The following is a 13405-nucleotide window of genomic DNA, read 5'->3' as shown; positions in this document are numbered from 1 at the left end:
GGTCCAGAAACAGGCGGCAGAAGACTTTCAGTCTTCATAAGGTAGCGCACAGCACTGCAGCTGTGCGCCATTGTTGTCAGCACACTTCATACCAGCGGTCACTGAGGGTGCAGGGCGCTGGGGGGGGCGCCCTGGGCAGCAATATATTATACCTTTTTTATGGCTAAAATACATCACATATAGCCCTTGAGGCTATATGGATGTATTTAACCCCTGCCAGATCTCACAAACTCCGGGAGAAGAGCCCGCCGTTTTAGGGGGCGGGGCCTATTCTCCTCAGCACACGGCGCCATTTTCCTGCTCAGCTCTGCTGTGAGGAAGGCTCCCAGGCTCTCCCCTGCACTGCACTACAGAAACAGGGTTAAAACAGAGAGGGGGGGCACTTATTTGGCGATATGATTACATATGTGAAAATGCTATAAGGGAAAACACTTGTATAAGGGGTTGTCCCTGTATAATTATAGCGTTTTTTGGTGTGTGCTGGCAAACTCTCCCTCTGTCTCCCCAAAGGGCTAGTGGGGTCCTGTCCTCTATCAGAGCATTCCCTGTGTGTGTGCTGTGTGTCGGTACGTGTGTGTCGACATGTAGGAGGACGATGTTGGTGAGGAGGCGGAGCAAATTGCCTGTATTGGTGATGTCACTCTCTAGGGAGTCGACACCGGAATGGATGGCTTATTTAGGAATTACGTGATAATGTCAACACGATGCAAGGTCGGTTGACGACATGAGACGGCCGGCAAACAAATTAGTACCTGTCCAAGCGTCTCAGACACCGTCAGGGGCTTGTAAAAACGCCCATTTACCTCAGTTGGTCGACACAGACACGGACACTGACTTCAGTGTCGACGGTGAAGAAACAAACGTATTTTCCTTTAGGGCCACACGTTACATGTTAAGGGCAATGAAGGAGGTGTTACATATTTCTGATACTACAAGTACCACAAATAAGGGTATTATGTAGGGTGGGAATAATCTACTTGTAGTTTTTCCCTGAATCAGATAAATTAAAGTGTGTGATGATACGTGGGTTTCCTCCGATAGAAAATTATTGGAGGTATACCCTTTCCCGCCAGAAGTGAGGGCGAGTTGGGAAACACACCTTAGGGTGGATAAGGCGCTCACACGCTTATAAAAACAAGTGGCGTTACCGTCTCCAGATACGGCCGCCCTCAAGGAGCCAGCTGATAGGAAGCTGAAAAATATCCTAAAAAGTATATACACACATACTGGTGTTATACTACGACCAGCAATCGCCTCAGCCTGGATGTGCAGCGCTGGGGGGGCTTGGTCGGATTTCCTGACTGAAAATATTGATACCCTTGACAGGAACAATATTTTATTGACTATAGAGCATTTTAAGGATGCATTTCTATATATGCGAGATGCGCAGAGGGATATTTGCATTCTGGCATCAAGAGTAGATGTGATGTCCATATCTGCCAGACGATGTTTATAGACACGACAGTGGTCAGGTGATGCAGATTCCAGACGGCACATGGAAGTATTGCCGTATAAAGGGGCGGTTCATCGGACCTGGTGGCCATGACAACAGCTGGAAAATCCACTTTTGTTACCCCAAGTCACATCTCAGCAGAAAAGGACACAGTCTTTTCAGTCTCAGTCCTTTCGTACCCATAAAGGCAGGCGGGCAAAAGGCCAGTCATATCTGCCCAGGGTTAGAGGAAAGGGAAGAAGACTGCAGCAGGCAGCCCATTCCCAGGAACAGAAGTCCTCCACAGCTTCTGCCAAGTCCGCAGCATGACGCTGGGGCCATACAAGCGGACTCAGGTGCGGTGGGGGGTCATCTCAAGAGTTTCAGCACGCAGTGGGCTCACTCGCAAGTGGACTCCTGGATCCTACACGTAGTATCCCAGGTGTACATTGGAAATTCGAGACGTCTTCCCCTCACAAGTTCCTGAAGTCTGCTTTACCAACGTCTCCCTCCGACAGGGAGGCAGTATTGGGAAAAAATTCACAGGCTGTATTCCCAGCAGGTGATAATCAAAGTACCCCTCCTACAACAAGGGAAGGGGTATTATTCCACACTATATTGTGGTACTGAAGCCAAACGGCTCGGTGAGATCTAAAAGATTTGAACAATTACATACAAGGGTTCAAATCAAGATGGAGTCACTCAGAGCAGTGATAGCGAACCAGAACGATATGGTGTCACTGGATATCAGGGACGCTTACCTACATGTCCAAATTTTGCCCTTCTCACCAAGGGTATCTCAGGTTCGTGGTACAGAACTGTCACTATCAGTTCAGACGCTGCCGTTTGGATTGTCCACGGCACCCCGGGTCTTTACCATGGTAATGGCCGAAATGATGATTCTTCCTAAAAGAAATATGGACGCTTTCCTGATAAGGGCAAGGTCCAGAGAACAGTTGGCGGTCGGAGTAGCACTATCTCAAGTAGTTCTACGACAGCGCGAGTGGTTTCTAAATATTCCAAAATCGCAGCTTTTCCGACGACACGTCTAATGTTCCTAGGAATGATTCTGGACACAGTCCAGAAAAGGATGTTTTCTCCCGGAGAAGAAGGCCAGGGAGTTATCCGAGCTAGTCAGGAACCTCCTAAAACCAGGAAAAGTATCAATGCATCATTGCACAAGGGTCCTGTGAAAAATGGTGGTTTCTTACAAAGCGATCCCATTCGGTAGATTTCACGCAAGAACCTTTCAGTGGAATCTGCTGGGAAAATGGTCCGGATCGCATCTTCAGATGCATCAGCGGATAACCCTGTCTCCAAGGACAAGGGTGTTTTCTTCTGCGGTGGCTGCAGAGTGCTCATCTATGAAAGGGCCGCAGATTCGACATTCAGGACTGGGTCCTGGTGACCACGGATGCCAGCCTGAGTGGCTGGGGAGCAGTCACACAAGGAAAAAATTTCCAGGGAGTGTGATCAAGTCTGGAGACTTCTCTCCACATAAATATACTGGAGCTAAGGGCAATTTACAAGGCTCTAAGCATAGCAAGACCTCTGCTTCAAGGTCAGCCGGTATTGATCCAGTGGGACAACATCACGGCAGTCGCCCACGTAAACAGACAGGGCGGCACATGAAGCAGGAGGGAAATGGCAGAAACTGCAAGGATTCTTCGCTGGGCGAAAAATCATGTGACAACACTCTCAGCAGTGTTAATTCCGGAAGTGGAAAACTGGGAAGCAGACTTCCTCAGCAGGCATAACCTCCACCCGGGAGAGCGGGGACTTCAGCGGGAAGTCTTCCACATGATTGTAAACCGTTGGGAAAAACCAACGGTGGACATGATGGCGTCCCGCCTGAACAAAAAACTAGACAGATATTGCGCCAGGTCAAGGGACCCTCAGGCAATAGCGGTGGACGCTCTGGTAACACTGTGGGTGTACCAGTCAGGGTATGTGTTCCCTCCTATGCATCTCATACCAAAAGTACTGAGAATCATAGGAAGGAGATGAGTAAGAACGATACTCGTGGTTCCGGATGGGTCAAGAAGGACTTGGTACCCGGAACTTCAAGAGATGCTCACGGAAGAACCGTGGCCTCTACCTTTAAGAGAGGACCTGCTCCAGCAGGGGCCTTGTCTGTTCCAAGACTTACCGCGGCTGCGTTTGACGGCATGGCAGTTGAACGCCGGATCCTGAAAGGGCATTCCAGATGAAGTCATCCCTACCCTGGTCGAAGCCAGGAAGGATGTAATCGCAAAACATTTTCACCGCATTGGGCGAAAATATGTTGCGTGGTGTGAGGCCAAGAAGGTCCCTACAGAGGAATTCCAACTGGGTCGTTTCCTACATTTCCTGAAAACAGGACTGTCTATGGGCCTAAAATTAGGGTCCATTAAGGTTCAAATTTCGACCCTGTCGAATTTCTTCCAGAAAGAACTGGCTTCAGTGCCTGAAGTTCAGACGTTTGTAAAAGGGGTACTGCATATACAGCCTCCTTTTGTGCCCCCAGTGGCACCTTGGGATCTCAATGTTGTTTTGAGTTTCCTAAAGTCACATTGGTTGGATCCACTCACCACTGTGGAATTAAAATATTTCACATGGAAGGTGAAGATTCTATTAGCCCTGGCTTCAGCCAGGCGTGTGTCAGAATGGGCGGCTTTATCATATAAAAGCCCTTACTTAATTTTTTATTCTGACAGGGCAGAATTGAGGACTCGTCCTCAATTTCTCCTTAAGGTGTTTTCTGTTTTTCACATGAACCAACCTATTGTGGTACCTGCGGCTACTAGGGACTTGGAGGACTCCAAGTTACTTGACGTTGTCAGGGCCCTGAAAATATATGTTTCCAGGACGACTGGAGTCAGAAAATCTGACTCGCTGTTTAGCCTGTATGCACCCAACAAGATGGGTGTTCCTGCTTCTAAGCAGACGATTGCTCGCTGGATTTGTAGTACAATTCAGCTTGCACATTCTGTGGCAGGCTTGCCACAGCCAAAATCAGTAAAAGCCCATTCCACAAGGAAGTGGGCTCATCTTGGGCGGCTGCCCGAGGGGTCTCGGCTTTACAACTTTGCCGAGCTGCTACTTGGTCAGGGGCACACCCTGACTGAGGAGGACCTGGAGTTCTCTCTTTCGGTGCTGCAGAGTCATCCGCACTCTCCCGCCCATTTGGGAGCTTTGGTATAATCCCCATGGTCCTGACGGAGTCCCCAGCATCCACTTAGGACGTTAGAGAAAATAAGAATTTACTTACCGATAATTCTATTTCTCGTAGTCCGTAGTGGATGCTGGGCGCCCATCCCAAGTGCGGATTGTCTGCAATACTTGTACATAGTTATTGTTACAAAAATCGGGTTATTCTTGTTGTGAGCCATCTTTTCAGAGGCTCCTTCGTTGTTATCATACTGTTAACTGGGTTCAGATCACAGGTTGTACGGTGTGATTGGTGTGGCTGGTATGAGTCTTACCCGGGATTCAATATCCTTCCTTATTATGCACGCTCGTCCGGGCACAGTATCCTAACTGAGGCTTGGAGGAGGGTCATGGGGGGAGGAGCCAGTGCACACCACCTGATCCTAAAGCTTTTATTATTGTGCCCTGTCTCCTGCGGAGCCGCTAAACCCCATGGTCCTGACTGAGTCCCCAGCATCCACTACGGACTACGAGAAATAGAATTATCGGTAAGTAAATTCTTATTTTTAAGGACATTTTTGATATTTTTAAGAACGGAATGGTAAAGGAGAGGCAATGACGAGTCAAGTTCTTGTAACGGGCATCTCAGCAGGTGCTGTGGCTGTATTTGCCTACGGCATTTACGCCTGCTATAAAAAATGGATGTCAGAAAGCGATACTGCATCATCATCTGCCAAGAAACCAGACAATGGTGCTTAGAGCATTCTTAAATAAATGGAAGAGGAGGACAGCAATGAAAATAAACTGAAAAACCAAACGAAAGTTCAGTTTATAAACTATCTTGAGCCAATAAAGAGGCCGAGAAAGATGAGAAAAACCCAAAAGAGTAAAGTCCAGAAGGAGAAGAAGCCACCAACAAAAAACATTGGGACTTCGTAAAAGTCGGACTTCAGGATGCTCCGCCCTTCAGAACAGCTGTATTCTGAATCTGATTGCATCTGCCGTCCCTGGTACCTTTCTTTAAGAACACTAGGTAGATTAAAAATGTAGCTCTATCTTTTGCACTAAACATTTTTGGTGATGGAGCCATCTCTCGACCCGAGTCTTGCCTGATCGATGTGAGGCCTTCTGGCGCGTCGGGCAGTATGTCGCCACATGGCCAGCCACTACTTCTACCATGCCTGTCTTTCTCCACGGCCCCCCGGTGCTGTTATTCTCCTATGGACTACTTTGCCAGATCCCCAAGCCATGCTCTCTCCGGTTCTTGGTGAGGAGCGATTGGACGAGGACCCTGCAGCTGAGGCGGGTGGTGCTGTCCAACTGCTGTCTGTTGTGGTGCCTGGTGGGAGTGTCCCACTGAGGGTGGCTATCCACAGCCTCCCCCCTCCTCACATTTCACTTTATCTGTGAAAGTCTATGCTGGAGCAGTGAGGACAATTGGATGCATGCTGCTGTGGCTTCACAGTTTCCAAGTGATCTGCTATGCATACACACAAGTACCTGCAAGTGCACACTTACCTGGCATCTATCTATCAAACTGCTACAAACCACAAATATTCTGGTAGGTTAGTTAGCTCCAGGGGTGTAGCGAGGGTGGCAGGGTAGACGCACTGTCACCTCCCCTTACTGGCAGCCGCAGAGCAGAGGGGGCGCACACTGCCTTGGACTTTGAGACTAGGTAGCACCTATCTCTATATTGATGCTGCAGCACCTCTCTCTGCCCAAGCTGCTGCAGCACTTCTCTCTACATTGATGTTGCAGCAACTTAGTCTGACCTAGCTGCTATTGCAGCACCCCTCTCTGCATTAAAAGCTGTAGCACCTCTCTCTGCCCCTCAGGCTGCTGCAGCATAGCTCTCTCTCTCTCTCTCTCTCTCTCTCTCTCTCTCTCTCTCTCTCTCTCTCTCTCTCTCTCTTCCCCCCCCCCCCTCAGGCAATTCTGGGACTTTTTTATTTTTTACATTGAAGCATAGTGGGATTATCGGGTCTGGAATGGCAGTTCTAGCCTATTTTTCTTTGAGGCATTGGGGGTTTATCAAATCGAGGCGGGTCGGTAATTTTGGTGCATTATTTTCTTTGAGAGTTTGCGAGATTATCAGATTCGGAGGGGGGGGGGCAGTTTTGGGGCATTATCTTCATTCAGAGATTGGGGGGGTCACATTTGGGGCTTTATTTTCAGTGCAGAATTGGGGGGGGGGTGAGGTCAGGGCATATAGTGCTTGTTTTTTTTTATTTATTTATTTGAATTAAAGTAAATAGTTAAATACAGCTACTTCCATAGCAGCTCTACCATGGTGTAATGTGTATAAGGGGCTCTACTGTGTGACAGAACATGTATAAGGGGTACTACTGTGTGATGTAATGTGAATAACAGACACTACTGTGCGGTGTAATGTGAATTGGTACTATTCTGTGAACACACACCTTCCCAATGAAGTCATTATTTATTATTACCAGTTATTTATATAACGCACACATATTCCGCAGCACTTTTATAGAGAATATTTCCCCATTCAAATCGGTCCCTGCCCCATGGAAGCTTAATTTTTGTTGGGAGCCAATTAACCTACCAGTATATTTTTGTATTGTGGAGAATATACAACACACAGTTAGGTCATGGGTTTGATTCCCAAAATGGCCCTTAGTGCTGTGAGGTAGTAAAACTAACCATTACACCGTCCATATTGTCATGCCCCTATATTATTTTTGCAAGCTTTCGGCGCACACAGTGACCTATTTTAAACATGGGGGGGCACCCAAAGGAAAATTTTACCCTGAGCTCCACAAGGTCTAGAACGGCCCTGTCACCAACTTAGGGTTTTTAAATTTGTTTATTTTCAAATATAACCTGCCACAACACGTTGGCTAGGTCCCCAATTCAGTACAAGGGAGGGGGGTGCCAAAACATACCCTTGCTCTGGGCACCATGGTGCCTAGCTATACCTCTGATTTAGCTTCCAAAAAAAAAAAAAACCCGTGTGTGTGTGTGTGTGTGTGTGTGTGTGTGTGTACATGGGCAGGCTAGATACTAGTGGTTCTTAACGGTCGTCAAATTCTACGTTTCATTACGGGTTTAGTACGAGTGGCCGACACTCTGGATCCCGGCGCCCAGCACACCGGTGCCGGGATCCTGACCACTGGAATGCCGGCAGCAGGGAGAGCGCAAAAGAGCCCCTTGTGGGCTTGCTGCGCTCGCCGCGTTGCGGGCACGGTGGCGCCCTATGCATATTTATTCTCCCAGGGGTGTCTTGGACACCCCAAGAAGGAGATTAGGTGTCTGTATACCGGCGGTCGAGATCCTGGTGCCGGTATGCTGAGCGCCGGGATCCCGACAGCCGGTATAACGAGTGCCTCCCTTTCATTACAGCTCTATTCACAACATGAGTGGATGTTACAATACAGTTCTTGGAACGCTATAGTAAAAGGCAGTGGCAGTACAGTTTTCCCAAAGTGATTTCATTGGACAGTAGCCTGCTTGGTCTATCACTGCATTTCCTAGGTGCTTTAGTGACTCCTTTCTTAGCCGTCATTAAAGCTGCTCCGGTGTAATAAATAGTTGGGTGTTGTTTCTCTGTTTAGAAGAACCTTGAAGGAATTAGAAGGTGGTGTGTGGGTTTTTTTTTTCTTTTCTTTTGTTTTTTCCTCTGTTTGTTGTAACCAGAGCGACGTTGTTTGTCATGGATCTGTTTCTATAGTGATCTAGCTCCTAAATGGGGAATTATCCAAGCACACAATGGGGACAGTTTTTTGTGTTGGCTTCTCTTACACTTTACTTACCCACTGTGTACACTTTTTTTTTTCCAGCTATTCTTATCCTCTGCCTTTATATCTAAAGATAGGAATAGTAATGGGCAGGATTTTGTAGCTGGCTGATGTTTCAGCAAACTTTGGATCATTTCTACGCATATAAATTGCATGTTTGGTCCTGATTTAACTGTTAAAATTATACAAACCAAATGAAAATGTGTTACTTAGAGGCCATTGCAGAATTGAATGCAAGTTGGTTGGAATTGCTCCCACACTGCATGAGTGGAACTAAATGTGTATATTCATCTGTATGCAGAATTATATTGCATCTCTGCTTTCCAAATAACCAAATGTGTGGTTCCATTGTAGTTGCTATTTTCTGTGTACACCTGCAACAGCAGTATAGGGTAAGGGTAGGGCAAAGACAAGGAGCACTTCTGGTTAAGATAATGCTGGGGAATTACTGTGGTGGAAAATGGCTCTGTTCTGGGAGCTTACACTCTACTAGCCTATGTGATAATGCCCATTTGTAGCCAAGATATGTCCCTTCAGTTACAAGTGGAGGGGCAGCTGAGACTGGTAAAGCTGTACGTCACCTGTACTTGTGTCAGCTTGCTTCCTGAGCATGCTCTGATCTCTATAGGGTGTTGAGCTCTTTTGTGCGATTTCAGGCCACCGTAAAGTGTGGCTGCTGCTGCGATGATTCACACCTGCAAGATCATTGTGGCTAATTGGATTGACCCCTTGGTATCTGCCTCATAATGTTTACCTCCAAGTCCAGTATAGTATTTAAAATACTGCTAGTGTAGATTTGTAGTTCTGGTTACATGTTGTAACTTTGACAGTGTTCATCTGTAGCTTCTCATTGGTTATTCCATGATTTGTTTCCTGCAGGTGGAAGGACCCAAACAATGACTTCAGACAAAACTTAAAGCTAACTGGTGTTCCCACTCTGGTAAAGGTTGGAACGGTAAGCCTCTTCTATATCTAGATATCTCTATTTATATGTTTACTTATTTCCTGTGTGTACTGTGCCATGGGTGCAATGTGCAAGAATAAGAAAGTCGACCACTACTTCTATTCTGAAATACCTGAAAACCAAATTTTACTTCTTTCTGTCTTAATAACTTCTGTGCTCATTGTAAAGTACAACAGAATATACTGGCACTATATAAGTAACTAATAATAATGATCCGGCCTATGCCTTATCTTCAGTGCTGCGTCTTGTTGGAAACTTGTTAGTATGGCACTTACACTGAAAATAAAATGTTTCAAGATCAGTGATTGTTGAATAAACAATAGTGCTCTACCTGGCGGGGTTAGACACATGAGGTCAGCAATGGAAGTTTTCTGAAATACCACTTAACAATGTGGTGGACTCTGTTACAAGGAGAATGGGAAACCCTGTGGTTGAAATATTCGATGTTTCTGCTGCGGGGTACACTGGGCTCCACAAGGATGGACAATGGGGTGTAGAGTAGGATCTTGATCCGAGACACCACCAGGCTCAAAGCTTTGACTGTTCCCAGAATGCACAGCGCTGCCTCCTCTATAACCCCGCCTCCCTGCACAGGAGCTCAGTTTTGTAGTTGGTGCTGCAGTAAGCAGGCACATAACAGAGGGACTGCTCCAAGCAGCCCTAAGAAGAGCTTTTTTATGAAGAAAAAGTGAAGACTTCAAGGGCAGCAGCGGTGGTAAATGTCAGAAGACATTCACTGCTGCAGCTCCAGCTCTCCCCAGCGGCGCTGTACACTCCCGAGCCCTGGTTGCCGGGTAACTACAGCAGGAGGCTCCGGTTTTCTCTTACGTCCTAGAGGATGCTGGGGACTCCGTAAGGACCATGGGGTATAGACGGGCTCCGCAGGAGACATGGGCACTATAAAGAACTTTAGAATTGGTGTGCCCTGGCTCCTCCCTCTATGCCCCTCCTCCAGACCTCAGTTAGATCCTGTGCCCAGAGGAGACTAGAGGCACTACAGGGGAGCTCTCCTGAGTTTCTCTGAAAAAAAATAATTTTGTTAGGTTTATTTATTTTCAGGGAGCACTGCTGGCAACAGTGGGACTGAGGAGAGAGAAGCAGTCCTACTTAAGTGATAGGCTCTGCTTCTTAGGCTACTGGACACCATTAGCTCCAGAGGGGCGGAACGCAGGTCTCACCCTCGCCGTTCGTCCCGGAGCCGCCCCGCCGTCCTCCTCACAGAGCCGGAAGATAGAAGCCGGGTGAGTATAAGAAGAAAGAAGACGTCAAAGGCGACTGAAGACTTCGGATCTTCTCTGAGGTAACGCTGCGCGCCATTGCTCCCACACACAACACACACAGCGGGCACTGAAGGGTGCAGGGCGCAGGGGGGGCGCCCTGGGCAGCAATTTTAAACCTCTTGGGACTGGCTAATGATAATATAGGGGCTGCGGAGGCACTATATGGTAAAATCCCCCGCCAGTATGGAAAAATTGAGCGGAACCGAAGCCCGCCGCTGAGGGGGCGGAGCTTGGTCTTCCAGCACTAACCAGCGCCATTTTCTCCACAGCACACTGCAGAGAAGCTGGCTCCCCGGACTCTCCCCTGCTGAACACGGTGACAGAGGGCAAAAAAGAGGGGGGGGGCACTTTTTATTGGCGCAGTGAGTGTATATTGATATAAAAGCGCTGTTTTTGTCTGGGAATTGGTTTCCAGTGTCAGTTGGGTGTGTGCTGGTATACTCTCTCTGTCTCTCCAAAGGGCCTTATTGGGGAATTGTCTTCATATAGATATATACCTGAGTGTGTGGGGGTGTCGATATGCGTGTGTCGGCATGTCTGAAGCGGAAGGCTCTTCTAAGGAGGAGGTGGAGCAGATGATTGTGGTGTCTCCGTCTGGCGACGCCGACACATGATTGGATGGATATGCTGAATGTTTTAAATGCAAATGTGTCTTTATTACATCAGAGGTTGGACAAAGCAGAGTCCAGGGATAGAACAGGGAGTCCATACATGACTTTGGCTGTGTCACAGGGCCCTTCAGGGTCTCAGAAACGTCCCCTGTCCCAAGTAGCAGACACTGATACCGACACGGATTCGGATTCCAGAGTCGACTACGATGATGCGAGGTTACACCCAAGGGTGGCCAAAAGTATTCATTATATGATTATTGCAATAAAGGATGTTTTACATATCACTGATGACCTCTCTGTCCCTGACAAGAGGGTACACATGTTTAAGGAAAAGAAACCTGAGGTAACCTTTCCCCCATCTCATGAACTGAACGCGTTATTTGAAAAGGCTTGGGGAAACTCCAGACCAGAAACTGCAGATTCCCAAAAGAATTCTTATGGCGTATCCTTTCCCAACACAGGACAGGGTACGGTGGGAATCCTCACCCAGGGTGGACAAGGCGTTAACGCGCTTGTCCAAAAAGGTGGCGCTGCCATCTCCAGACACGGCCGCCCTCAAGGATCCTGCTCATCGCAGACGGGAAACTACCTTAAAATCTATTTATACACATACGGGGACCTTACTCAGACCAGTAATAGCCTCGACTTGGGTTTGTAGCGCTGTTGCGGCTTGGACGGATACCTTGTCAGCTGACATTGATACCCTGGATAGGGATACCATTTTATTGACCTTAGCTCACATTAAAGACAAAGTCTTACATATGAGAGATGCTCAGAGAGATGTTGGTCTGCTAGGTTCGAGAGCCAACGCCATGGCGATTTCTGCTAGGTGAGACCTGTGGACCCGTCAATGGTCGGGTGATGCCGACTCAAAGAAGCATATGGAAGTTTTGCCGTACAAAGGTGAGGATTTATTTGGGGAAGGTCTCACGGACCTGGTTTCCACAGCTACCGCGGGCAAATCCTACCTTTTTACCTTATGTTTCCACACAGCGAAAGAAAACACCACAATATCAGATGCAGTCCTTTCGGTTGCATAAGTCCAGAAGAGGTCGGGGCTCTTCCTTCCTCACCAGAGGTAAGGGAAGAGGGAAAAAGCAGCCTGCTACGGCTAGTTCCCAGGAGCAGAAGTCCTCCCCGGCTTCTGCCAAGTCCACCGCATGACGCTGGGGCTCCACTGAGGGAGTCTGCGCCGGTGGGGGCACGTCTTCGACTCTTCAGCCAGGTCTGGGTTCAGTCGGACGTGGATCCTTGGGCAATGGAAATTGTATCCCAAGGCTACAAGCTAGAGTTCGAAGACATGCCTCCTCGCCGATTTTTCAAATCTGCTCTACCGGCTTCTCCCCCAGAGAGGGAGATAGTTTTTGAATCGCAGCTAAAACTATGTCAACAACGAGTGGTGGTCGAGGTTCCCCTAGGTCATCAGGGGAAGGGGTACTATTCAACCCTATTTGTGGTCCCGAAACCGGATGGCTCGGCCAGACCCATTCTAAATTTAAAATCCCTAAACCAGTACTTAAAAAAAGTTCACATTCAAGATGGAATCGCTCCGGGCAGTTATTTCCAGCCTGGAGGGGGGGGATTTTATGGTGTCACTGGACATAAAGGACGCGTACCTTCATGTCCCCGTATATCCCCCTCATCAGGCGCACTTGAGATTCGCTGTTCAGGACTGCCATTACCAGTTTCAGACGTTGCCGTTTGGGCTTTACACGGCCCCGAGGATTTTCACCAAGGTAATGGCGGAAATGATGGTACTCCTGCGCAGGCAGGGAGTCACAATGATCCCGTACTTGGACGATCTCCTGATAAAGGCGAGATCAAGAGGTCAGTTGTTGGAAAGCGTGGCGCTCTCCCTGAGAGTGCTGCAGCAACACGGCTGGATTCTGAATCTACCAAAGCCACAGTTGGTGCCAACCACTCTGCTATCGTTCTTAGGCATGATTCTGGACTCAGAACAAAAGAGGGTTTTTCTCCCAATGGAAAAAGCCCAGGAACTCCAGAACTTGGTCAGAGACCTGTTGAAACCGAAAAGAGTTTGTCCATCAATGCACTCGAGTGCTGGGGAAGATGGTGGCGTCCTACGAGGCCATCCCCTTCGGCAGGTTTCATGCCAGGACTTTTCAGTGGGATCTTCTGGACAAGTGGTCCGGGTCCCATCTTCATCTTCATCAGAAAATCAGCCTGTCCCCCGGGGCCATGGTGTCTCCTGTGGTGGCTGCAGAGTG

The 13405-nt window shown here is 48.1% G+C and overlaps 1 protein-coding gene across 1 annotated transcript in view; it reads left to right on the top strand.

Moving 5' to 3' along the window:
• Positions 1-13405, top strand: part of TXNDC17 (thioredoxin domain containing 17) — a 57777-nt gene that overhangs the window by 28668 nt on the left and 15704 nt on the right. The window contains exon 3 of the mRNA XM_063927848.1: positions 9202-9277. Coding sequence (XP_063783918.1) covers positions 9202-9277 — 76 coding nt within the window. The remainder of the gene's footprint in view (positions 1-9201; positions 9278-13405) is intronic.

Source organism: Pseudophryne corroboree, chromosome 6 (assembly GCF_028390025.1).
Source record: "Pseudophryne corroboree isolate aPseCor3 chromosome 6, aPseCor3.hap2, whole genome shotgun sequence".
In the NCBI taxonomy this organism is placed as follows: Eukaryota; Metazoa; Chordata; class Amphibia; order Anura; family Myobatrachidae; genus Pseudophryne; species Pseudophryne corroboree.
This window is presented reverse-complemented; position numbering and strand designations above follow the sequence as displayed.